This window comes from Sciurus carolinensis, chromosome 14 (genome assembly GCF_902686445.1).
Source record: "Sciurus carolinensis chromosome 14, mSciCar1.2, whole genome shotgun sequence".
In the NCBI taxonomy this organism is placed as follows: domain Eukaryota; kingdom Metazoa; phylum Chordata; class Mammalia; order Rodentia; family Sciuridae; genus Sciurus; species Sciurus carolinensis.
Genome location: NC_062226.1, coordinates 28,020,503 through 28,048,009, shown reverse-complemented (window position 1 = coordinate 28,048,009; position 27,507 = coordinate 28,020,503). Strand labels below are relative to the sequence as shown.

The window sequence follows — 27,507 nt, the reverse complement described above, 5'->3', positions numbered from 1 at the left end:
TGAACAGACACTTCACAGAAGAATAAATACAATCAATCAAGAACAGTTTTGATTTGCAAATCAAAACTACCTACGATTTCATCTCACTCCAGTCCAAATGGCATGTATCAAGAATACAAGCAATAGTAAGTATTGGCAAGGATGTGGGGAAAAGGGTACACTCATACATTGTTGTTGGGACTGCAGATTGGTGCATCCACTTTGGAAAGCAATATGGAGATTCCTAAAAAACTTGGAATGTAACCACTATTTGACCCATCTATCCCACTCCTCAGTTTATGCCCAAAGGACTTAAAATCAGCATACTAGAGTGATATAGGCACATCGACGTGTATAGCAGTTTAATTCGCAATAGCTCAACTATGGAACCAACCTAGATGCCCTTCAACAGATGAATGGATAAAGAAAATGTGGGACATATACACAATGGAATGTTACTCAGCCTTAAAGAAGAGTGAAATTATGGCATTTGCAGGTAAATGGATGAAACTAGAGAATATCATGCTAAGTGAAATAAGTCAATCCCACATAACCTAAAGTAGAATGTTTTCTCCAATATGTGGATGCTGATCCATAATGGGAAATGGGTAGGGAAGAATGAAGGAACTTTGGATTATGCAGTGGGGAGTGAGGGGAGGGGTAGGGTGGTAGGGATGGGAAGGACTGTAGAATGAGACAGACATTTTTGCCCTATATACATGTATGAAAAAAAATTTTTTTAAATAATATAAAAGAGAAAACTGGCTCATCATGTACCAGGAAATCACTATTAGATTAACTACTGACTTCTCATCAAATAATTGAGGCAGAAGGCAATAGGATGACATATTCAAAGACCTGGAAGAAAAACAGAAAACAAGACAAAACACATGATTAATCATGTTCATTGAGCAAAACTGTATTTCAAAAATAAAGGCAAAATAATCACATTGCCTAATAAACAAAACTGACATAACTCTTCATAAGCAAACCTATCTTCCAAAATACTAAAGGAAATTCTTCAGGTTAAAAAGAAGTAATACTATATAGTAGTTCAAATACACACAATAGAAAATAATTTTTTAAATATAATTTAAAATTTAAAAATGAATTAAAATGCTATATCATTTGGTTGGTTGTCTAAAACTTTCTTGTAAATCCTGAATGTACTCATCAGTTCATTTTGGAGTGGGGAGGAAAGGTATTTAAAAGAAATATGATTATACTAGATATATAACTTTTATTTTAAAAGTATAGATTATTTTATTTTAATCTGCATGTTTACAAGAGACATATCTACCATACAAGAAAAACTAAGTAGAAATAAAAAGATGGAAAAGGTATATATTAGGAAAATTAACCAACTGCTGATGTTTCTATATTAATGTAACAAAATAGATTTACACCAAAAAATCATTATTAGACATACAAGGGGTAGTTGCATTCAGATAAAATTGTCATTTAACAAGGAATGTGTATAAGTCCAAACTTTATTTCCCTAATGAAAGACCTTCAATGTGTAGAAGAAACTTGATAAACCTATACACCTCTCTCAGGCAATGAAAGAATAGACACAGAAAGATTTATAAGGATGTAAAATATTTGAACAAAAAAATTAAGCTACAATCCAACTATTACAAAATATACATTCTTCTAAGGTACATATAGAACATACACAAAAATTAATGTTATGTTAGGTAGAAAGCAAGAATCAGCATGTTTCAAAAAAATGATATTAATTAGTCCACATTATCTTTCTTATATCTGATTAAAGAGTTAATTCAAAATTTCCATAACCTGAGACTATTAAAACAAACAGCTAAATAACTAATGAATGGTAGTGATATTCAGACTATTTAACAATTCTATGGCAAGTGTTCAAAATAATCAGAATGAATGCCTGCCATAAATACCCAATGTGCCCATAGTAATTGTACCAGCTAAATATTGGCCCTTGTACAGGTCAGAGATAGACAGTTTGATTGATAGATAGATAGATAGATAAACCAAAATATTAAAACATCATAAAACCAGGTCTGAGATTGTAGCCACTCTATTTGATATTTATTGTTTATTATCAGTGTCTATTCTAAGTGGTTAGTAACTATGCTACCATCTTTATAAATATTTTTATCATCAATTCTGCCAAAAGTTCAAATATAATTGAATAATTATACTGGAGACTTAAAAGTGCTTTCTGTGAGAAATGTTAAGACTTCTTATAGAAAACTTGACTTCATAGATCAGAGAGAAGAAAACAAACATAAAAGGAACAATGAGAATGAACTGCCTAGATAATTTAAATTCAGGCAAAAGGCCAGGCAATATGTGATAAAGTCACATCATATTATTTCTTATTAAATTTTCAAATATTAAAAGATAAATCTTCTTATTCATAATTCAAGGATAAAGAAACTAAAACTCACAAAGGTTAAGACAAGTTCTAAGTAATATAGCTAGGTTTCTTTTCTCTAGAGGTCTACTGGCCAGGAAGGAAATATCCTAAAGTCTAATTGCACCTAAGGTTGGAAAAATACTACAAAGGTATATGAGTTCATGGAAAATGCTACCCACAATGGAATCACTCTTGTCATGGAGCAGAGAGAGCGAGCCTTTTAAAATGGAGCCTCTAGATCATCTGACAGGCTACACTTAGGTTGACCCAGATAGGCCTGCAGCTATAATCTGAAGTTGATCAATGAGCTATGGACTCATAAATTTAAATGTCTGCCTACCTAATCATTGTAGGTTTTTTTCCTTCTTAAACCCAAGTTCTTTGTTCTCTCTCTGAAACACATTCTCAGTTTTACTCAAATCTTTGTCTCTTGACTTATAATTCCTAATACACCAAATTGTTCTTTAGTACTTCATAGTCATATTGATTACTGATCGACAGTTGTTAGAGGTCAAAAGAGTTACAAAATCCCAGTTTGATTTTACCTTGGTGTTTCTTCAAAGCTGTTAATTGGATAATTGGGTGAATTTAAGAACTGTGATGACCAAGTATTGTGATGACTGAATGACTGTAGCAGAGGCCATGAACAAGTATGAATGATTTTACCTTTTCCTGATCTCAGTACTACAACATCCTCCTGAAGAACTCACAGAGCCCTTCACTCACATGTAGTAGTAAGTATTAGCACCAAGGATTTTCACAAATCATAAATATGCTAAATAAACTTAAGGTAATGGTTTTTCAGTATGATATACTATAGGGAAGATAAGAGGGTTCAAGAATTTTTAGTTTATTAGGGGGAAACAGAAAACCTTCATGGTTAGGAGGCTGGATATGTAATCAACTGTTTAGATTGGACTCTCCCCTTTACATTTGCCTTACTAATCCATAGTCTGTGCAAGTGATTTAAAGTCTCAGAACCTCAATTTTCTCATTTATTGTAAGCATGAAACATAGTAGCTCATTCAACCATGTTTTATAGCACTTCTCTCACTCTAGACAAAGAGTGATTAATTCAGTAGACCAAAAATCCAGAGGTCTAAGAGGAGTTCCACCACAAACAGGTTTGCTTGGGGTAATAATGGATCACCAGATTGATGGCCTCTGACTAATATACAGAGATGCAAATTTAAACACTAATGACGGTCATTTGATTTGATGTTATAGATAGCAAGATTCTTGATGCAATTATAGGCCAGGTCTTCTTGCTATATGTTAAAAGCAGAACAACCATTACTAACTTCATCTGACTTTTTTGAGATAAAGAGGTATAACCACTAAGAAGAGAGGGAAGTAAGCTGTCCAAGAGGCATGGCTCTACAGAGTGACAGAGATCACGTAATGCAAAATCTTAAAAAGTCAAAAAGAGACTAGCCTATCTAGGAAAGGCAATGGAAGATACTTGTACCAAAGACACCAGAGATATTATCCAGGAGAAGAGGTACCCTGACCCAATGAATTCAGCAATGGCTCCTTCTCAGGCAGATTGGAGAGTCACCAGTAGGAAGTCCAAAGTTGTAAAAGGATCAGTTAGCCTCTAAATCAAGATAAAACAGTGATAATGTACTAAAACTAGATAAAACCAATTCTTTTGTCTATCTCTGGACAAAAGATATTTTCAGAGAATCGGGAAAAGGAGAGGCCTTTACCCTTGGTATAATTTGGATATGAAGTATCACCTGAAAATCTCATGTGTTGGAAATGTGATATCCAATGTAGTGAGGTTCAGAGTTGAATGACTAGATTATGAGAGCTGTAACCTCATCCATGGACTACTGGGTGGTAACCATAAACAGTGGAGGGCATGGGTACATGCACTTGGGATTAAATTTTGTCCCTGTTCCCTTGCTCCTGTCTCTCTCTCTCTCTCTCTCTCTCTCTCTCTCTCTCTCTCTCTCTCTCTCCTCCATCCCCATCTTTCTCTCTCTCTCTCCTTCCTAACTACCATAACGGAGCAGCTTTCCTTCACAATGCATTTCCACCATGATGTTCTGCCTCAACTCAGGTTCTGGCAGTGGAGAAAGCTTTGAAACTGTGGGCCAAATTAATCTTTTTCTCCTCTAAGTTGCTCTTCTCAGGTATCTTGGTTTCAATGATGAAAAGCAAACACATTCCTGTTGCAGATTAATGAAGCAATCATTTCAATGATTAATGTTTTCTATAACTTAAGAAAGAGAACCCATTAAACACATCATGCTGCAGATACATTTAATCCTCATAAAAAACAAAGATATACATGGTTTTATATAATAAGGTAAGTAGAATCCCAAAAGATCTTATGAATTGTTCTAGGTCCACAGCTAGGAAGTGGTTCAATTGAGATTGGAGCACCAAGTAGACTCCAAAATTCATATACCCATTGCCCCACCATAGAGCTCCATTTTATTTTGAGTACTTAAAGACCTGTCAAGACCTCCCTATCCACCTCTTTAGCAAATACATAAGAACAATTTTCAGCTGTAGATGACCTTCAACCATGTAAAATGTGGCAATTCCAAAGAGGCCAACCAACATAGACATCATTTCTTTTCTAGTTGTTATCCATAGCATGGTAATCTTTTCCCACAGGAATATAAAACACAATCTAATATTTATACCTAAGCAGGGAACCTAAACAGGGATGTCTCAGGGGACATCATTAAAAGTTACTCACCTACTTCTCTCTAATATCAAGGTACAAATAGGCAACACAGGGAAGGGGTCCCGAGTGCCTGCTAACAGTCTAAAGTCAAGCTTGTTAAAGTAAACTTGTAACTTTTTTAACAAACTCCTTCCTCCACAAGTTTTCCGGAGGGAATCCGGGGATGTTTCTCGAGAGTGATGTCTCCTCCTTAGTTACAACTAAACAGGAAAAAGTGCTGTATGAAGTCATCATGTGGAAAATTCTAAAAGTGGAATTACTTTATTCTATGAAAAGAAAGCAGTCCTATAATGCACTACCATCAACAAGTCACTCAAAAACATAATTAGGCCAGGCACAGTGGTACACATCTGTAATCCCAGCAGCTTGAGAGACTGAGACAGAAGGATCACAAGTTCAAGGCCAGCCTCAGCAACTTATTAAGGCCCCAAGCAACTTAGTAATACCCTGTCCCAAAATAAAAAACTAAAAGGACCAGTGATGTGGCTCAGTGGTTAAATTTCCCAGGTTCAATCCCCAGGACAAAAAGAAAAAAGAAAAAAAAAAGTTAGGTTAAAAAACATTTAGAGTCAGAGTGATTAAAGTGATGAGAAAGGGAATAGGATAACTCCACATTTTGTTTAGTCACATGGTATTAGAGATTTGTTATAGTTCTCACCCTTTCTTATCACTGTAAATCTAATCTACTATACTGAAACATTAATCACATAGTAGTAAAGATCTAGGTGGGTTGTGACTCCCCAGGGTACATTAAATTATGCAAATAGTTCATTTTGATCCCAGGAAATTAATTCAGAACCCACATAACTATTGTAATTTAAAAAGAATCAAAGTTAAAGAGAATAAAATATATCCAACTTTGGGACTGAAGCATCCTTTTTTCGGCAATGTTCACATGAATCTACAAAAATCATGGGCAGGAATCTAAAAAGGAGAATTCCACAGCAAGCTAGGATAGAAGTCAATACATATTAAGATTTTTTTTCTAACTTTGATTCACATAATCTACAATAACATTTAAAGATGATACAAAGTAGAAACTCAGGACCAGTAAGGAACAAAGAAAAGTAACTGAATGCTCATGATAATCAGTGCACCTTTGTGTTAGGATGTTTAATCCTGCTAATTCAGAATCAATGTGGAATAGTCATGACTGCCACCAAAGAACAAACTGTTCTTCTGAAATGTGAGCATTACTGACATTTGAAGATGTGGATCCCCAAGCTTTCTAACACTGGCTATATGACCAGATATCCATGAGATGACCCACTAAGAGTATATTTATATTAAATATCACATAGATTTCAATAACAGCTCCAGGGTTGATCATGCAACTTTACCTTTCATTGGAGATTTCTCATAATTGCTCAAATTTATGATATGATTTTGGAGAACTCAAATTTATCTCGGATAAACACATCACCTAAAATACTTAGTAAACCACATTCCAAACACATCAAGGAGATAATAATACACCATGATTAAGTGGGTTTCATCCCAGGGATGCAAGATTGGTTTAACATACACAAATAAATAAATGTGATTGATTGTTTAAACCGAATTAAGGAAAAGAATCACATGATCATCTCAACAGATGCAGGAAAAAAAAAACCTTTGATAAAATCCATTCATGTTTAAAAACGCTAGAAAAGCTAGGGTTAGACAGAACTCACCTTAACATTATAAAAGCTATTTATGATAAACTGAAACCCAACATCATACTGAATGTAGAATAACTGAAAACATTTCTTCTAAAATCAGGAACAAAAAAGAATGTGCACTCTCACCACTTCTATTCAACATAGTTCTTGAACCACTACCCAGAGCAATCAAGCAAAAGAGGAAATTAAAGGGATGCAAGTGGGAAAAGAAGTCAAACTATGTCTGCTTGCTAATGACATGATCCTATATCTAGAAGACCAAAGATACTCCACCAGACGACTTCTGGAGCTTATAAATGAATTCAGCAAAATACCAGAATATAAGATCAAAACATGAATTAATATCTTTCCTGTACTCCAACAGTGTTTCTGCTGAAAAGAAATCAGAAAAACCATCTGATTCACAAAAGAACTTAAATTTTTTTAAAAATACTTGGGAATTAATCCAACCAAGGAGGCAAAATATCTCTACAATGAAAATTATAGAACACTGAAGAAAGATATTGAAGAAGACCTTAGAAGATGGAAAGACCTCCTAGATTCTTCAATAGGCAGAATTAATATTGTCAAAATGATCCTACTGCAAAGCAATATAGAGATTCACTACAATCCCCATCAAAATACCAATGACATTCTTCAAGAATTAGGAAAAACAATCCTTAATTCGTTTAGAAGAATAAAAGACCCAGAATATCCAAAACAATACTGAGCAAGAAAAATGATGCAGGAGGCATCACGATACCTCATTTCAAATGATACTACAGAGGTACAGTAACAAAAACAGCACAATATTGACATCAAAATAGACATGAAAACCAATGAAACAGAATAGAAGACACAAAGACAAACCTACATACTTATAGCCATCTGATACTCAACAAGGTGCCAAAAATATGTTTTCAAGAAAAGACAGCCTTTTAAAACAAATGGTACTGGGAAAACTGGATAGCTATATGTAGAAAAATGAAACTAGATTCCTATCGCTCACCCTGCACAAAAGTCAAATCTAAATGGATCAAAGACTTAGAAATTAGAGCAGAAACCTTGCGACTGCCAGAAGAAAACTTAGGGTCAACACTCCATTCTATTGGCGCTGGCATGAACTTCCTAACAAGACCCACAAAGGTCAAGAAATAAAACCAACAATCAGTAAGTGGGATGCCATCAAATTAAAAAGCTTCTGCAGAGCAAAGGAAATGATTAAGAGCATGGAGAGCCTGAAAAATGGGAGGAAATCTTTGCCAGTTATCCTTCCAACAGAGGATTAATATATAAAGAACTCAAAAAACTTGACACCAAAATAAATAAATAAATAACCCAACCAATAAATGGGCAAAAGAACTAAACAGAAACTTCTCAAAAGAAAAAAACACAAATGGCCAACAAATATATGAAAAATGTTCAACATCTCTAGCAATCATGGAAATGCAAATCAAACTACACTAATTTCATCTCGATCTAATCAGAATGGCAATTATCAAGAACACAAACAATAATAAATGCTGGTGAGGATGTGGGGGAAAAGGTAGACCTGTACACGGTTGGTGGATGTGCAGATTAGTACAACTACTCTAGAAAGCACTCTGGAGAGTCCTCAAAACACTAGGAATATGATCCAGCAATTCTACTCAGTATTTATCCAAAAGAACTAAAATTAGCATACTATAGTGACACAGCAACTCAATGCTTATAGAAGCACAAGTCACAATAATTTAATTATGGGATCATGACAGATGCCTGTCTACATACAAATGGATTAAGAAATTGTGGTATATATATACAATGGAGTTTTACTCAGCTACAAAGAAAAAATGAAATTATGGCACTTGCAGGTAAAGGGATGGAAATAGGTAACATGCTAAGTGAAATAAGCCAGACTCAGAAAATCAAATGTTAAATGTTTTCTCTCATATGTGGAAGTTAGAGCAAAATAAAGTAAGGAAGGAGGGGAGAATTGGACATCATAAAGATATAAGGAAAATCATTAAAGATTGAAAGGAAGAGACAAGGAACTGGAAGGGGAGGAAATGCAGGACAAATTCTCAAAAAATCATGTTATGTGCATACATAAATGTACCACAGGGAATTTTACCTTTATGTATAAGTGGAAGGAACCAATCAAATAAAAATGGATAAACAGATGAGTGGAAGGAAGACCCGCAGAGTAGAAGAAAGAGAACAACAGGGCTGTTGTGGGGATGTGGACTGAATTCAAATTCCATGCGTGCATGATTTTGTCAGGATGGACCCAAATGCTGTGTATAACTACAGTGTTCTAATCAAAGTATTATCTAGTACTAAAATTGATCAGTATCTGTCCCTTTGGTATCTTAGAGCATTGGATGCAGGTATCTGCTGCACGAAGGATATTGGGCCACGCTGACCTGACAACTCCAGTATTTCTGCCACAGTATGCTCTTCACCCAGCCTTGCTCCACACACAGCTCCAGCAGAAGCAGGATGCTCTAGCTCAGTCCTGGCAGAGGATGAAACACCCAAAGATGAGTGTACTGTAGTTTGGCAGGGCACATGTCTTCCAGGGACCTGGGCTTAAGGATAATATTAGTGAATGTTGCTCTCATGTCAAATATGACCCTGGAATCTATGAGCCCTGCTTCTCTAGAATGTTTTTCACTTTGTCTAAGAGAAACCTGTGCATAAGTAGTGAGGTTGTAGCATTTTCTTTCATTTAGAGACAAATACAACTGTCTAAGGTCTCCTCATGAGATATCAAATGGCTCAGCCTGAGTGTGACACTGGGACCTGACCAGGCGTGCTATTCAAAAGAAATTTCATGTCAGGCAAAAACAACAACCACTCAGAATAGAAACACAACTGGTATGACATACTACTAAGATAAAACAGTAGTTTGATCTGTGTCAATTCTAAGATCCACCCTGCTACTATCTGTAAATGAAAAGAATGTGAGCTGGAAGAGCTTTTAGGAAGCTATTGCAAAATGCCATTTTATTTTTATTTTAAAATGTTCAGTTGCCAAATAAAGATTGAATATATTCAAGGTATACAGCACGATGAGTTAGTATAGGTAAGTACTGTGTAATGATTACCACGATCAAATTAATTAACACATCCATCATCATCCACACTGGTATGTGCAACTTATTCATCATATAAGAGAGAGTTTATACTCTTTGACCAATATTTCTCCCACCTGGGCTTCTGGTAACCACACTGCTACTCTCTGCTCCTATGAGTTTGAGAAAACTATCATATTAAGCAGGAGTCCAACTTGTCAGAGCTGTGCATTACTCAACTCTGGGTCTATCAATGTGCCTGATGAAATAAATCGACTTCAAAACACTTAGGAAAACAAACAAGTCTCTTCACATTTTGACAGAATTATCTTAAACAACTTGTGAAGAATTTGTGTAATCAAATTCAATAAGGTTTATAATTTTGTCTCACAGAAGCAATCTATATATTCCCTAACTAATCAAGAAAGAGATTCCATATTTTGGTGGTAGCAATTTATTATAATTCTTTTTCTATTGATTTTTATAGCATCATATTGAAGCAGAATGATTACATGTCTGTTTGACTTACCAAAAGTGATTATTTGCTGTGTCAACATTAGGCAAACTATACCCAATTCACTCACTCATAATCAAATATCAAAATGCTAACTGACTTTTATGGAGTATCTGTCTAACACCAAGAATCATGATAAGCACAACTAAAACATTATCATATAGCAATCCTGAAGGCAGTTATAATATTCATTTTTACAGTTTAAATAGCTTACGAGAGTAATAAAATAGAAGTTTGGAAAATGGGGTCCTAACTTATGTGTATCTATCTTCAAACCAATCTCTCTATATAAAAACAAGGCACATATTTACAATCGCAATACCATTAGAAGAATAGAAAGCACTTTTATTAAGTGTCTACTATGCCTCCATAACTATGTCAAATTCTGCATATGCATTAACTCGTTAATTCACATATTAATAATATCAGGTAGAGAGTCGTAAGTTTCTCATTTCATAGGTAGGTAAATTGAAGACAAATGTGCAGTGACATCCGCAAAGTCAGAGGTAGTGCTTGACAACGCTGGCCTAACTCCAGAATCCATGCCTTTAACCCTTTCATTCTTCTATCTCCCAAGTAACAGAGAATGCTTTTCCCAGTGACTCAGGTAAAAACCAGTAACTACGAAAGAATTCATAAGAGGGGGTCCTTTTTGTCATAGAGAACATTTACATTCTCAAGATATTTTCTTCAGCAATATGTGGTCTTAATTATCTGAACAAAACTCCTGAGCAATGGTTGAAGGAACATAGAATTGTAGGCTAGATAGTGAGAAAGACTCAGAAACTAATCTGTAATCACTTGAAAAGTTATCATGAGAAAGCACATACTCATTTTTTTTTGTTGTTTTCCACAGGGAAGGATGAGAGATACATACACACAGTGATATATAGAGTTGCATGCAAACAACTTTCTGATAATTAGAATGATCCAAAAAGAATTCATTTGGCCTCATAAAGTGCTGTAAGCATCAATGGGCTTGGAGGCAAAAATATGTTGAACACCAGCTTGAGGTGTGTTTCTGTCATCTCATCTCATTAGAACTGATTTTAAATAATTTCCACCTCTAAAGTCAATCATTTGGAATTTGATTATTTCGCTGTGTGATTCCATATGAGTATGCTTTTAATCATCTTTATCTCCACATTTGTAATCAAGTAGCAAAGTGATTGAGATTATTCCAAAATGAAATAAAATAGAAATATCCCCTTATAGAATAAGTTATAATTACTACTGCAGCATTTTTATAATAATAATATATTATATATTATGTTTAATATAATTAACAAGATAAATGCCCATTATTTGAAAATAAGTTAAGTAAATCTTGAAACACAGAGTAAAATACAATGTAGCCATTATAAATATGTTCCCTGAGTATTAGACAGTGTGTGAAAAATTTATTATAATTTTGAGGATAAAAGTATATAAATAACAGACAAACATAGAAATGTTATGACTAACCTAATGTTCCTCATATTTAGTTTTAAAATGTATGAACCCAAATTTTCCATCAAATTATGACCAAATTCACTTCAAAGATGATCACAGTGCCTGGCCCATAACAGGTATTCAATAACTATTCTGTGAATGCGTAAGGGGGAAGTGATATGACATAGCTTTAATAAAGCATCAGGAAAAAATTAGTTAATATTTTTAAAATATCCTTCTGTTCCATGCTTTTAGACATATAAGAACATAGTTATCATATAGGTGAAACAAAATATTAAATCAAAAAAAAATTTTTGCTCACACTTTAAGAACTGAATCAAAATCTTACCTCAGTGGAGAAAGAAGCATATTTTAAAAATAAGAAAGAAAGTCACTGTTGGAAAAATATTTGCAGAAATTTTGAGAGGTATGTTAAACATATAGTTTATTAGAGTTCAACAAACTGAGAGGAAAACTATTAAAATTGTAAGTGATAAGTGATGGGTGTGAACAGATACTACAAGAGAGAATATGAACAGAGAAAATGTTCAATCTAGCATTTACAGAAATGAAAAGTAAAAAAAAGTAATGTTTTATACAAATAGAAAAGAATAAATACCTCTGATTCAGAAAATAGTCTGTGCAAATATTTTAGCAGCAATATAAAATCTTAAGTTAGAGGGAAAACGTTTTGTATGTATACTAAGAATTCTCTACAACTTCATAGGTTTTCTTCTATAGCTGCAACTCTAAAAATTTATCTTATTTTCTAGTAGAAGGAAAATCAAATTAGCAAGAAGCATAGATATTGATGATAATTATATATAAATCTCAAAAAAGAAACAAAATGTCCATTAATACGAAAATAGTAGGCTAGATTATTGCAATTCCAGTTAATGGAATAGTCTTAAAGTATTAAAATAGCATTACAGATACTATGAAAAAATCACAAAACAATCTTTGATAGAAAGTGTCAAGTGCTAATTAAAACTTCCAATAATTATGTTAGTCTCAAGATAAATGCATATGACCTATTATTAAGAAAAATATGAAAAATAAAAAGTTTGAAGAGATGGAATGATTCATTTAGGATTCCATAGAGTTGATCCTACATTATTTGTACAATAAAAAGAAAAATAAATTTTGAGGAAAGTTTAACTTTTTTCAGAATTTTTGGACATTCTGATTCTAATACCAATTTATGATGACGCCATCAAATACAAACATATTTAATGATTACTCCAAGAAAGGTATGACTGGGAAGATTCTCTTGAAGCTAATATAATTGGGTCCTTAGAATGCACATGAGTCAGGGAGTTTATCCTTAGGGAATCCTAAATTTCTGACTCACAACCTTAGGGACTAACAAAGTTTGTGAAAACTAGTGTTAAATTCACCTCCAAAAGAAACTGGGCCTTTCCCAAGTTAAATGTCAACTATATAACAATCATGGGAAACTACAATTGCATCATTGATCTTCAAGCTTAATATGTTTTTTGTTTCCTTGATACCTTCTTAAGAAGATTCAGTTACAGATAAATATCCTAGTTGTGGTTATTCTTTCTCACATTTCCTGTCAAGAAAGAGAAGTCATAGCCTTTCAAATTGAGAATCTTCTCATCTGAGAAATGCAAATGAAATTCACATTGCTGGGAAATGTTCCTATTACTTAATAGCATGAATGGTGTGGATGGTTTTTAAATTCAGTCAAGAGGTAAGACAAAGAGAGGTTAGTTTTTTATAATTTTTCCCAAGACAAAACAGCCTATGAATAAATACATTTTCTAGTCGAGGTGCCATTGCTTGTTGGATTTTTTAAATATGAATATATGCATAAAGGAAATATACAAAAACCCAGGCATGAGCTATCAGACCATGCTATCTTATTTATTTATTTTTAAAAATCCTCAAATAATCTGGTGATCTGCAATCTCTTTTGAGATTATATGATTAAATCTTATGAGGAAGAGAATGTTGCTTATCATGCAACAGACCTTATAACTAATATGCAAATGGCTATTGTATTCAAGCATCTGGTTTGCTAAAATCTTAAGTAATAGTTATCTGGGCAAGGAGAATATGGTGATTTTATATACCCAACAAAGTTTTGGGAAAACATAATTACGGTGTTGATGATAAAAACAAGTAATATGAGAGAGGAGAAATAATCATAATTGAGTATTAAACTAAACCCCACACAGCCAAAGGCAGAAGAACTATTAGGATTATTTTGTGTGCCTTCATTCATATGATAAATCAATTCTACTGTGATAGACTTAAATTCCCTAAAATAAACCTGAAAGGAATTTAGGGTAGTTTTTCATTTGAATTCATTTTTATGGATAATGTCTTCATAGATGGTTTTCAAAAAAGGCAAGTATATATTTCATGTGCATATTTATCATGATTCATCATTGAAAGTCAAGTTCATCTGATTGAATTGTGGTTTTATAAAATTTTCGTATAAATAAGTACACATTGTATGTGGTACAGAGGTGAAAATGGTAATTTGTAAATCATGAAGATATGGGTTTAAACCATAAGTCTGGCACTTACCACCATAAAATAATAAAATTTTACTTAATCTTTGAAATCTCAAAATAAATCCCTTATCCATAAAACATCACAGCAGCATTTGAGCTATTTTAAAGATTAAATGATTTTAAAAAATTGTATGAAATAAAGACATACTAAGACCTCACCTTTGTCAATTACCCTTACCTTTGCGAACCAAAATAATATACGTATTCATGGAAATGTTGAGATTTAGAATCTATAAAATAGATAAACTGAGAGTTGACATGACTGTGAACTTTGCACAATATCAGTTGTCTTAATTGATTTATTTAAAAGAGCAGATTACAGGATTGTTTGCCATAGTGACCATGTAGGTTACAGCAAACTGAAAAATCTTAACATTTTAAATACTAGAACTTCAAGTAGTTAAATTAAAGCAAAGCAAAACAAAACAACTTATAGAAAGATAAAAGTCCTGTAAGAAAGATAGAGAGTTTGATTTTCTGACTTGCATAAAAGTCACAAACCTTGCTTAGATCTATTACAATATTAAAGAAGTATCCAGACTTGGGAGGAAGGGATTAGAGGATGCCCAGGATTAGGCCAGTTCAGAGTGTTTAACAAATATGAATTTCATCTTCTAGTGATAATTTTGTTCTAGGCAACCATGGTCTATAGACTCTTGAGATCATATGATTTACGTTGGGAAACTCAAGTTCTTTATCTTGATGTTTCTCCTGAAAACAGTGAAGACTGTGACCTGGAAGATTCTGAGGGTAAGAATTACAAATTCCTTAGGTCCAGTATGAAGAAATATGAGCTCCTTTGGATAACTGGAAAAGGTACACCAGTATAATTCAGCCTCGGTGTGCAAACTCTAGACATCTAAGACAATCACTGTACTGTTGAATTCTTTTTCCGTTTTGTGCTCTGAGTTAGTCTTTGAAGCACAATTGTAAAACACTTGCTTCAGTGTCTTCCTCTGATACATTTTTACTTTATGTATATTTATTTTAAAACTTTAGATATTTCCGAAAATTAGAAAAATGCTAAGATAACCACTAGCATTTTAGATACTTCTTTCTAGCCTTTGTATCCTAAGTTAGCTTGGTTTAGGTTTGTGTTTTGTAAACGATGCTTTATATTGTCGTTTAGTTTCTGTTTTTACTTAATCATGCTAACATAAACTAAACTACTTTATGTTAATATAAAGTCCAAACAAATGTCATAAATAAGTGCATAATGTGGCCCATAACAAAAATGGTCCATAATTAGGTAACAATTCTTCTAGAATTAGAAAAGTATAAAAAGAGATATTTTAAGAGATAATATTCAGCTGGGCACAGGGGCACACACCTGTAATCTCAGTAGCTCAGGAGACTGAGGCAGGCCTCGGCAATTTAAGGAGGCCCTACGCAATTTAGCGAGACCCTGTCTCTAAGTCAAATATGAAAAACGACTGGGAATGTGGCTCGGTGGTTCAGTGCCACTGGGTTCAATCCCTGTTACCAAAAGAGAGAGAGAGAGAGAGAGAGAGAGAGAGAGAGAGAGAGAGAGAGAGAGAGAGAGAGAGAGAGAGAATGTCCAATAATAGCAAAGGTCTGGTAAAAATGAAATTATCTAATACTACAAATAACATATCAAGTGATTCGTTAGGAACGATTCTGAGTACTAACAGTCTTCAATCCCTGTTCCCAAACAGATTCTGGGAATCCATTTTAGAGAAGTAAATTCAAATGCAGAAGAAAAGTTTAGGAAAAATTCTGTTCTACAGAGTGTTTGTTAAATGTTGATTGCTTCTTAAAAGTTATACTAGCATTGCAAGAGTAATGCAGATCATTTCTCTATACTATTAATTATTCCCCCTCCCCCATTTGAAAGCATCAAAGCAGGCCAGTGGTTGCTTTCACAAACATTTACAAGTGAAATTTTTATTGCAGTAACGATCTCAGGGATGCTAGGATACCAAATGCTTACCATAATTATTTTTGAGATTAATTTTCAAAAAGGAGTCAACTTTTAGGAGATGTTCTTAAAAAAGAGAAGACATTCTACTTAATTTATATCTTCCCTGCAAACACTTCACTCCAGTTGCCAGACAACTGATACTCTGTCAAAATCTCTATCAGAATGTCATAGACAGATTCAGAGAAGGCTGATACATGCAGATACCATCAATCAAATTCCAATCTTACTTCCAAAAGAAGTATATGCTGCCCTACCCAACACTTCCTACCCTCTTTACAATGTATGCACACAAAGTAAGGTGTAGCTTGAATTAGAGGAGAGCCTTCATTTCAATAGTCAACACAAATATAAATATCTTTTCTGGCGATTAAATTGCCCAACCATTGTAACTGAGGTTTCATAGAAAGCAGCATAATCTGAGACAATCCTATACCAGAAACACAGACAAGATTTGAAAACACTAAGTAAAACCTCATCCATTAAAATTTTTTTTACTGGGGTGTCCTTACATTGCGCTGAGTGACTTGCCTTAGACCAGCAGAGACAACAGTCTGTGTCGGAGATAGTGAATTCTTCATCTTGGAAAGTGAGGCAGTGAGGTAGCTAAGAGGCCTTGCAAAGTCTCTCTGCCTGTAAGACTTCCATGCCAGATATTACATGGCCAGCTTCTCCCCTCAGGTAAGCCTCTGCTAAACAGTGCCCCTCTTCAGAATGATCTTTCCTATTAACTCCTACCACTGCCTTTTTCCTTACTCAACAATGTTTCTTTTTACACTATTTGTCACTGGATGACATACTGGTATATATTTATTTTCTTGTTTATTATCTTTCTCCTTCATTAGAGTAAAAACATCTTCAAGGTAGGAACTTGCCATATTCCATGTGCTTGGAACAGGTGCCTGAATGTTAATACTATGTGCTGAATGATGAACGGTTTTAAGAATACTGCCTCGATCAACTTATATCTGGAGTCTGATTCTGCTACACTTTAGATTGGCCAGCAAATTAACTTTTGGAAGGCAGCTCTGTTCACCATTATCCCACCAACATTAGAGTTTAATTTCATCCCTTACCACATGAAATCTCACTGCCACCTCACTGGTTTAAGATCTTTGTGCCAAACTCAAATGATATAGGAGAAATTGCCAGGCAATGTTTAAAAACCCTTATGCAACCTTAATTTCTCTTTTAGTCCTCTAATACCTTATAAAATTCCACTGTATTAAATGCCCTCTGTTTTAAATACCTAGTATGATACTGTTTTCCTAACTGGACTCTTACCAATAAAATCTCAATATTAAAAATCTGCTGGGCTGAGGCTGGGGCTCAGCAATAGAGTGCTTGCCTAGCACCGTGAGGCACTGGGTTCAATCCTCAGCACCACATAAAAATAAATAAATAAATAAAGGTATTGTGTTCATCTACAACTAAAAATATATATAATATATTCAAAAGATTTTTTTAAAAATTTTACCCTCTGGGACATACTTCAAAGCTAGGTAGAATATCATGAGGATGATCAAGCATTTTCAAAATGATATTCTGTGCTTTGTTTACTATGAAGAAGGTGACATGCTAATATCTAGTTTTTAAGTTTTTCAAATTAAAGTCATTTGTTCCATGTTCTTTGCTGCACAACTCAGCTGCTTAAAATGAACCAAAATTCCTTCTTTAGGAAAATACTAGACCTAGCTGCAAATTTGATTAGTAGAAAAAGAACAAATTTCATGTGAACAGAGATGAGGTAATTTTGTTGCAATCAATGTGCAATTTGGTTGACTGTATATATATAAAGTCTAAAAAACAAAGAATCAGTTAACATAAACCAGACAGAAGTCTTACCTCCAGTTTTCACCAGAGTGCTCAGTTAGTAGTACCTACTATCCAGTTGCTTACAAACGACCGAAGCAGCAACAGTACTCTAATGGTATTGGAGAGAGATGATCCGAAAGGCCTTGCTACTCAGGTGTGTTCTGTAGACAAGCAACATTAGAATCACTTGGGAGCATGTTAATAAATGGAGATCTTGGGACCCCCCTCAGACCACTAAATCAGAATCTGTACAAAGATTCCCCAGATGATGTGCATGAACACTAAAGTTTGGAAGCACTCCACTGGATAAGTGGAGCTCTTCCTCAGTTTCACCCTAAAAATCATCTGAAGAGCATTATTTTTTAAAGGTTAATTCCCTCCCCTTTGCCAACTTTTAAACTATTGGGAGGACAATATGGTGTCATTTTATAAAATGGGACTTGAAATTAAAAAATGAAGATTTCCATAGTAGCTTCCTAACCATTTAATTTTACATAAATTTCTCTCAGTTGTATTTTCTCCAGAGAATAATAGCAATAACATAAGTAATAAGTGTGAATATTTGTAACTTATAAAATCTTAAGCCAACAGTACTTTTAATGATTGGCATGGCATAATATCAAGTAAATGAATCTTTGTTGAACAGATTAAAGCATACTCTCTCCAAAATATTAACTTCAGCATGGGGTCTGTGGATCGGATGCATCAGAAATAGCAGATGCATGTTAAAGATGCAAATGATTCTTCTCTGCCTCCATCCTTGTGCATCACAATCTCAGGAAGTGGAATATGGAAGTCTGAATTTTTAATAAGCTACCAATGTCATTTTCATGTGTCTTCAATCCACCAATTTATGAACTAGAAGAATTCCAAAAGCTAAATTGACAGCCGTTACCATCACTTTGGTTGGTACTAATACACCTGTTGCCCCCTCCTGCTCCTGTTAGCTCCCATTTCATTTGATAATCCTGTGTTAAAACTCCAGGTATAGGAAAGTAAAATGGAAAGTTCCAACTGGACAGAGATTGAGTTTATTCTGCAGGGACTTTCTGAATATCCCAAAATTGAAAAACTTCTTTTTGTGCTGTGCTTAGTGATGTACCTGGTCATCCTTCTGGGGAACAGCACCTTGATCATCCTAACTCTGTTGGATTCCCACCTCCACATGCCCATGTACTTCTTCCTTGGTAATCTTTCCTTCCTGGACATTTGGTACACATCCTCCTTTATTCCCTCAATGCTGATACACTTCCTATCAGAGAAAAAAACTATCTCTTTCACCAGATGTGTTATTCAAATGTCTGTCTCCTTCACTATGGGATCCACAGAGTGTGTTCTCTTAGCAGTGATGGCCTATGACCGATATGTGGCAATCTGCAACCCTCTGCGGTACTCCATCATCATGAGCAAGACACTCTGTATTCAGATGGCCGCTCTCTCCTGGGGTTTAGGACTTCTCAACTCATTGATAGAAACTGTTCTTGCAATACGGTTGCCTTTCTGTGGAAAAAATATCATTAATCATTTTGTTTGTGAAATACTGGCCTTTGTCAAACTGGCTTGCACAGATATTTCCTTGAATGAAACTGTTATAATGTTGGGCAATATAATATTTTTGTTTTCCCCATTACTGCTGATTTGTATTTCATACATTTTCATCCTTTCTACTGTACTAAGAATCAATTCAGTTGAAGGAAGAAAAAAAGCCTTTTCCACCTGCTCAGCCCACATGACAGTGGTGATTGTCTTCTATGGGACAATACTCCTCATGTACATGAAGCCAAAGTCCAAAGACTCTGCTTTTAACAAGCTGATTGCCCTGTTCTATGGCATCGTCACCCCCATGCTTAACCCTGTCATCTATAGCCTGAGGAATGCAGAGGTGCATAGAGCTATGAGAAAATTGATGAGGAGGCACCGGTTCTGGAGAAAATGATGGCACATTGACATTTTTGAACTTATGTACAAAGTAAGATCATAAGTTCAAAGCAAGGATTTTAAACATAAACAAAAGAAATGAAGGTTACCAGTGAAGTCATAGAATTTCAGTTAGAAATATAAAGATTAAAAATCCAATTACTTTATGAAAATGACTAATCTCATAAAATAGAAGCATATTTGGTCTAAGAAGAGCAGACATTTGAAGACAAGAAAAGAATTTTAATTAAGCTCCTCTGCTGGTTGTGTTATTTAATATCTGTCTCTTACACTGTGGGATCATGGAGTGTGTGCTCCTAGTGATGGCCTGTGACAGTTCCACGGGAATCTGCAACCCCCATGGTACTCCATCATCTTGAGCAAATCCAACCCATGTGTTCACTTAAGAATTAAGCCACATTCTTTCATCCCTCTTTTTTAGAGAATGACTGCACTTTTTGTTTTATTCTTGCTTTTTATTTTATCCAGTGAATTAATCTGATCCTGGTCTTACCTAAAACTACACATTTTACCTTTTCTTTCCCTGTGAGAGTCCCACGCCCCTCCCTTTGCACAGGTTGGGCTCCATTTACTTTGTAGTTATCCAATCACATCATCTTCTTTCACCTCTAAAGACAACTGCTCATACTATTTCATCTGCATTTTCACAGTTCTCCTTCTCCCATAAAATACTACTTCAGAAAAGAGAGGCTGTGTCATATCCTCTGCAACACCATCCAGACTGATTTCCTATTTTATGCTGCCCTGACTCTTCTCTTCACTACAGTGATTTTTCCCTTTATATTATAATGTTTTGTTAATTTCTGAAATCCTCCCAAAGGTAGAGCAATGGCTCACTGTTCTCTGTATGAAATACAATTAATTAAAAGTGAGAAGCAGATGGGGTAGGGGAGGGCCAAAGTGATTCAGCCAGGCAAGGGCCCAGGGGGCATTAATTAGCAGCTCCTTGCTTGCAGTCCTTGATAAAGGCAGGTAAATTTGGTAATCAATGGGCTCTGGAGCTCCTTGACATTCCATTCTTCCAGGGACTGTCTCCAATTTCCAGAGGCAGATGGCTTCATGGCTTCATTTCCTCGATTTGACCCGATCCCCTATTTCTACCCTGCCTGTCCCCAATTCTGGCTTCAGTATCATAGAGTTCACAGTCCTAGAAGTCATATTTTATTTCTTTCTCATCATTATATCAGATTGTAATGCCCTGGGTTCAATCCCCAGCACTGGGAAAAAAAAAAAAAAAAAAAACCCTCACCACCTGTCACAATAAGAAAAAAAAATGAGTAAACAATATTCATATACAAGTTTGCTTACCTAATATATAAAAAAATCATAATGCATTTTTCTGTAAGTTCCAGATACTATTCTAGATAATTTTTCATTTATTATTTTACTTAATATTTTATTTAATCTTCATAAATATTTTGTGGTGTTATCAATATTCCTATTCTGCAGAAGAAGAAATTAAACAAAGATATTTAAGAAATTGACTAATATCACCCAACTTATTTTAAAAAGTCAAACTGAAATTCTTTACTACAGAATCTAGTACTCAGTTATTTCCCCTACATTCCAACTTTGACCAACAACAGGAAAACAGAAGTCAACGATTTTAGAGATGTTTGCCCTAAATTTCTCTTTAGACAACATCATTTATACATATGACTCAATTTCCACTCTGTGCAAAGGATGTCCTAATATATATTTCATTTCTGTCCTGGATTTCACTAATCTGTCTTTACCTGGATATTTGATCATTGATGCACAGTCAACTAGTAAAACAACTTAGATCTTATCTCTGTGAAGTCACCATCCTTCAGCTTCTCTCCTCACTGGAGATCTTTACTTAGAACCAATGTAATTATCTTTTATAACTGCTGACCCCTATCTAAGAGAACCTCAAATGGTATGATCTTTTATTTCCTGTACTTTATCTTTCTTCTTCATCTGTAGATCTCTACTATTAACTAAATTTTTAAAAGATGTTGAAGTTCTAACCCCAATGTTGATACCGCCGTTTACCGGTGACGAGTTCTGCTTCTTCTAATGTTGAAGATTAAGCACTAGAGAAGCACGCCAAGGCAAGCATATTAAGCAGGTTTATTTAAAGGGAATAATACAGACTTCTCCCGGCAGGGAGAAGGGGGCCATGGCTGATGTTCTAAAGTCCCAAGAAGTGAGCGCACCCTACATCTTTTATAGGTTAAAGTCTTTTGTTCTCCAGTTCTCTCCCCCCTTATCTCTCTCTCCTTCCTGCCTACGTGACTAGGCCCGGTTTTGCATAAGTGAGAAGCCAAGGGCAGGGGGAGGGCCAAGGTGATTCAGGCGGGTAAGGGCCAGGGGGCATTAATTAGCAGCTCCTTGTTTGCAGTCCTTGATAAAGGCAGGTAAATTTGGTAATCAATGGGCTCCGGAGATCTTTGATATTCCATTCTTCCAGGGGCAGTCTCCAACTTCCAGAGGCAGATGGCTTCATGGCTTCATTTTCTCGAATTGACCCGATTTTCTATTTCTACACTAACTACCTGTCCTTAATTCTGGCTTCATTCCCCCCTTTAGCTATAGGAACTCCTAACTGCTTTAAGGAAAAGGGGGCGTCGGTCGTTCTGGCTGCTTCGAAGCTGAAAGGGGGCAGCGAGGGGTAAAGCAGTTTGGAGTTCCTTTTTTAAAAATCGGGTCAATCGAGGGGTCCAAGGTAGAAGTCTGGTTGGGGAAGAGCAGGTTGTAAAGTCATCTGGGGGTGGGTGCTTCTATGATAGAAGAACAAAAAGACATGAGTACTGAAATGAGATTAGTACAAAGTAAATGTTGCAGCATCTGGAACATGCCACTGAGTATCATGAAAATGACAGAAGTCAATCTTTCACCAGGCGGGTGGAAGAATTGAGAAATTGTTCCCATAACTAGGCCTAGCAAAGGCTGGAGAGGACAAGGCCTTTATTTGGGAACTTTAACATTGTCCAGGTTATCAGGAATGTAAACACAACATTTAACTCTTAATGTCATAGATGTCCCAAAAAAAAACATAGTTAAGCTATACTTAATGTCATCTGATTTTTGTAAAATATCCCTTTATTGGTATAACCTGTGTTTAGTAGAGAGCTCTATACTTCTGTTACTTAGGGATAGCTAATCATATGAGCAAACATAGGTTAAGTCTACCTGTGTAGCTTAGGAAGGTCTGCAGGCCTTAAACTGACTAAAAACTTCTGACTCTGGCAGTTTCTCTTGATAGTTATCAGGCACATTTGCTGAAGAATCTTTCTTTCATTTGTAGCTTCCAGTCTTTATTCTAGTGGGCTAATACAAGTGTACATCTTAAGTTACATTTAACTATTATTTCTTTTAAATGCCCAAGAATGATTATATTTTGGTTTTCACTGTTTTGCTGGGTGTCTAAGATCAAGCTGGTCAAATTGACCTGATTCCTGTCTTGTTAAAGAGTCAGCTGAGTTCCCACAGGGGCCACTTGTAGAGAACTTAAGAGCAGCTTCTTAGCTCCACCAGTGCCATTGGTTAGGTGGGGTCTCCTTGATGAGGTGACTTCCTTTGGAAGCATTAAGGGATGTCTCCCTTTTTCCATGACCCTCCTTTGCAGCAGATGCACTGAGTGATTTTTCATCCTCTAGTCTCAACAATCTCCTTGATCAGGAGGTTGTGTGACCCAGAGTTGCAGCACTCCTTAGAGAAGTCCTCTTATTCCCTGGGTTCAGGCTGACTGAGAGCAAAAGATCCAAATACTGGTCTATCTTGCCTTCTGTATTTAATTCCAATCTCTAAGTTTGATCTTAATCATCCAGCAAGCCAGTCTCACCAGTCATAAAGTAAGAGTACTGGGCTTTAACTTTAATGTCCATAACTTTACAGTTATTTACCCTTTTATCTAACTGGAGTCTGCATTAGTTCTGGAAGTTACCACTATCTGTTAGGTGATGGCTTATTATCACAAGTTACCTAGGTTGCATGTTCTTGAAGCAGCTACTTCTGCAAAACATTAACAGGTAACAGTTTTACAAAATGAAATTAGCAAGAGTAAAAATATATTCAGCTTGTATAATAGCTATGTTGAATTTTGACTGAGAACCACATTATATTCCCTATTTGAGATCATAGTAATTTTACAACAAAAAAATAATCTTTTGACTATAACTTTAAATAAGCTGAAGTCTGACTAACAAATAAATAAGCTGGAGTCACTCTAACATGCAGTAAGGTGGGAGGCAGAGCCTTATCTCAGGTAAGGCATGGCTCTTTACAGACCTTAAGTGTTCTTATTCTGATGTTGATTTTTGTTTCTTCCTTAAATATCATTAAGTAGTTCACATATACTGTTTCCTGAGTCTATATAAACTTTATAATTAACACAATTTAACATTGTATCTAAAACATGAATCACAGAAAGGCTGAGAGAGCTTTTAACTTTCCTTTTGTGTGTCAAAGTGGCAAAATATTTTCATGTTTCACAAAATTAACCTTTAAACAAGTCAGGCTCTAATGTTTAGAAATACATTTACATTTGAAATTCTTTATCTCAGTGTAAAAAGTAACAAATTTTACATATACCCTATTGATAACAGGTCCTATAATAGAACATTAAATGATAGAAATAAATCCCCAATAAAATTTACTCTTTATAAGTTTAAAATTACCATTACAGACAAGTTTAATCTGGAGAATAGCAGCTGGATAAATTCCCTGCTTTAAAACTTGTATACCTGAAAAATATGAACACATTTAATATACAACTAGTGACCACTTCACAATTACCTTGACACTTTTTTCTTATCAAATTTAGTTTTTAAAGAAAAATGTAGACTCTGTAACACAGTATAATACTCTAACAGTTGTTTAACCATAATTGTATAAACCCCAATTTTTAAGACTAATTGTTCTAAAGAAAAAAAACTTAATAGACACAAAGTTAAGAGTAAATTAGTGTTTCTAAGAAATCCTTGCCATTTAACCATGTCATTTTACCATATAGATTAAACTTTGGTTTATATCAGAACATTAGTATTTCACTTTAGGAAAAACCTTAAATAGCTTTAGCTGTTTCACATACATACAACCAACTTAGTTACACGCAAACTTGTTGAAACTTGCCCTTTACGTACACAGACTTTCTTAGCACTTACTTAGACCCTCATGTATTTCATCACACAGAAACATTTCCTTTTCCCTTTTACTAAATATATTTCCATACCCAGAACCTTTTATTTTCTCTTTCCTATCTGTTGACCCTTTTTTGTTCATATTTTGAAACAACTCTTATGAAATTTCTGAATTTAGATAAATTGCTCTATTTTAATAAGATTAAATATTTTGTTGTTTATAGTACTCTAATTGAAACACAGTTGAAACTTTTGGGACCCTTTGTACATAGAATTGCACTTGTTAGGACATAACTCTTAGTAACCTTGTTTTTAGTTTAGTGATGACACAAAGCAAGTTTAAACCCTTTTATTTACCAACCTATAAAAACACCAATAATGTTTAAGTATGATACCCCATGGAATTTAAAGAGTTAAGAGTACTTGATGTTATTTAACAATTAGCATTTTAACTTTGAAAATTAATCAGATGTCTCTACAAACACATTTGAGTAATCCCATACATGTTAACTCTAATTCACTTATTCTGTAAAAACCAAGAAAGCAGGCAAGTGTCCTGAACAGTATTTGCTATCTCTTTCCTGTTGAAGGAAAGTCCTAGAAACAATTGATATTAGACATTTTATTAACATCAATATTTTATTAGATTGACCACCTAGAGACTTGCGAGTTATTTTCAAAGACATTTTACTTTCATTAGTTTACCCAATTTGAATTGAACCTTTAAATCACGTGAATTAAAAGTATTTGGATCCATTTTTAAATTTTAATTTTAGGAGCGCTCAGTTTTGATACAGACAACACCAGACAGCACGACATACAAATAACACAAAATCAAAGGCCTTGTAACTTTATAGGTGAATCTCCATTGCAATGTAACAGATGTTCAAAAGCTGTAGTTGAATAAAAAAATAGAACTTATCAAAAAAAATCATGAGCTCAAAAAATATATAGAATTAAAAAAAACAAGAGTCCTGGAAAAATGATACGGCCGTTAATTACTTTAGTAAAGCACCATAAAATTTACTTTTGCTGGAGTTTAGGTAAGGCTCTTTTTACCTTTTTTTTCTTTGGGTTTGAGACCGGTCTCCTACTGAGCCTTTGGGCTTCTTTTATTTACATTTCAATGTAAGCCTTGACTGAGATCTGGAAGGACCTAACAGATTTGAATAGAAACCTTGTGCCTAAGGCACTTTAGCCATCTCATCAGTACAGGTTGGATGTCAAAGAAAATTATGAGACCTTATTTTCCATTTCTTTTGAGAATGAAGCTACTTTGCTAAGTTCCTCACTGAGATATGCCATTGGTTATTGAGTTGCCTATGGCTGCCTATCCAGGATTTATTTTCCCCTTTTGTGACAAACAGGTTAAATCTTGCTTCATAGGTAAGCTGAGGACAGGAGCTTGAAGTAAGGCCCCTTCCTGGGGCAGAATATTGTCCTATAGTGGTTATTTTCTGTAGTATTGAACCTGTTGATGACATAATTAAGCTTTATTTTTTTGAGATATTATAATTCCTATTAGCTAAGAAGTTTAGGAGTTCTGCAATGGCCTTTTGATATTCCTCCTGGGTGGAGGCACATAAAGTATGTACTTTACTTACTGGAGAACAATCACAGAATGTTTTATCTCTGAATTTTGTTAAGTCCTTAGCTAAGGTTTGTCCGGAACAGGTGAGGGCCATCTAAATCCTGAGGCAATACTGTCTAGGTTAGTTGAGATACAGTATCTGGTTCCTCAAAGGCAAACAAATTGTTATTCAGAGTCTAGCATAAACAGGAAAAACCATCTTTTAAATCTAACAGTAAACCAAGCAGCAGTTGGAATCCAAGATAAAAGTGTATGGATTAAGAACTACAGGATGGGGGAAATTACTGCTTCATTATTCTAAGGTCTTAGACTAGGCAGTTTGCTTTTTAACTCCTAAAATGGGCAAATTGCATGGACTATTGCAAGGCATTAAAAGTTTCTATCAGTTTGAATGATCTTTAATAAGTCCTTTTTCTTGCCTATATGTTCCCTTTTTTCTTTTTGATGTCTATTAAAAACAGAAGATGCAAGCTGGAGAAGATCATCTGAGGATTGATCAGGGCCACGTGCCAATTTTGAAATTTCCTCTAAATATTTGGGGCTGACTAAATGATAAATTTATACTTTAAAAGTAGGTGGCCCTTTATGGATTCAGGATTCAGAGTGGTGTGCTTTCTTATTGCTTTCCTAAGTCTCTCCATGAAAATAGCAGGACTTTCCTGAAGGCTGCATAATAGTTTTTTTAGGCATCCTACTCATTATTGGATGGTTTCTGGGAAGTGCCTGTGCTCTAGATGGTTAATAGCATAATTTTCCAGGTGAGGTCAAATACCTGGCATAAGTTTTGAAACATCTCAATATTTATTAGGATCCTCCAAAAGCCTCCTTAAATTTATTTTTGCCTATCTTAAGTTGGGAGG

The 27,507-nt window shown here is 34.9% G+C and overlaps 1 protein-coding gene across 1 annotated transcript; it reads left to right on the top strand.

Moving 5' to 3' along the window:
- The first annotated feature begins 19,013 nt into the window (after positions 1 to 19,013).
- LOC124964613 (olfactory receptor 13D1-like) lies at positions 19,014 to 19,949 on the top strand. The gene has a single exon (XM_047525127.1). The coding sequence runs from the start codon at positions 19,014 to 19,016 to the stop codon at positions 19,947 to 19,949; it is 936 nt and encodes a 311-aa protein (XP_047381083.1).
- Positions 19,950 to 27,507: the final 7,558 nt, after the last annotated feature.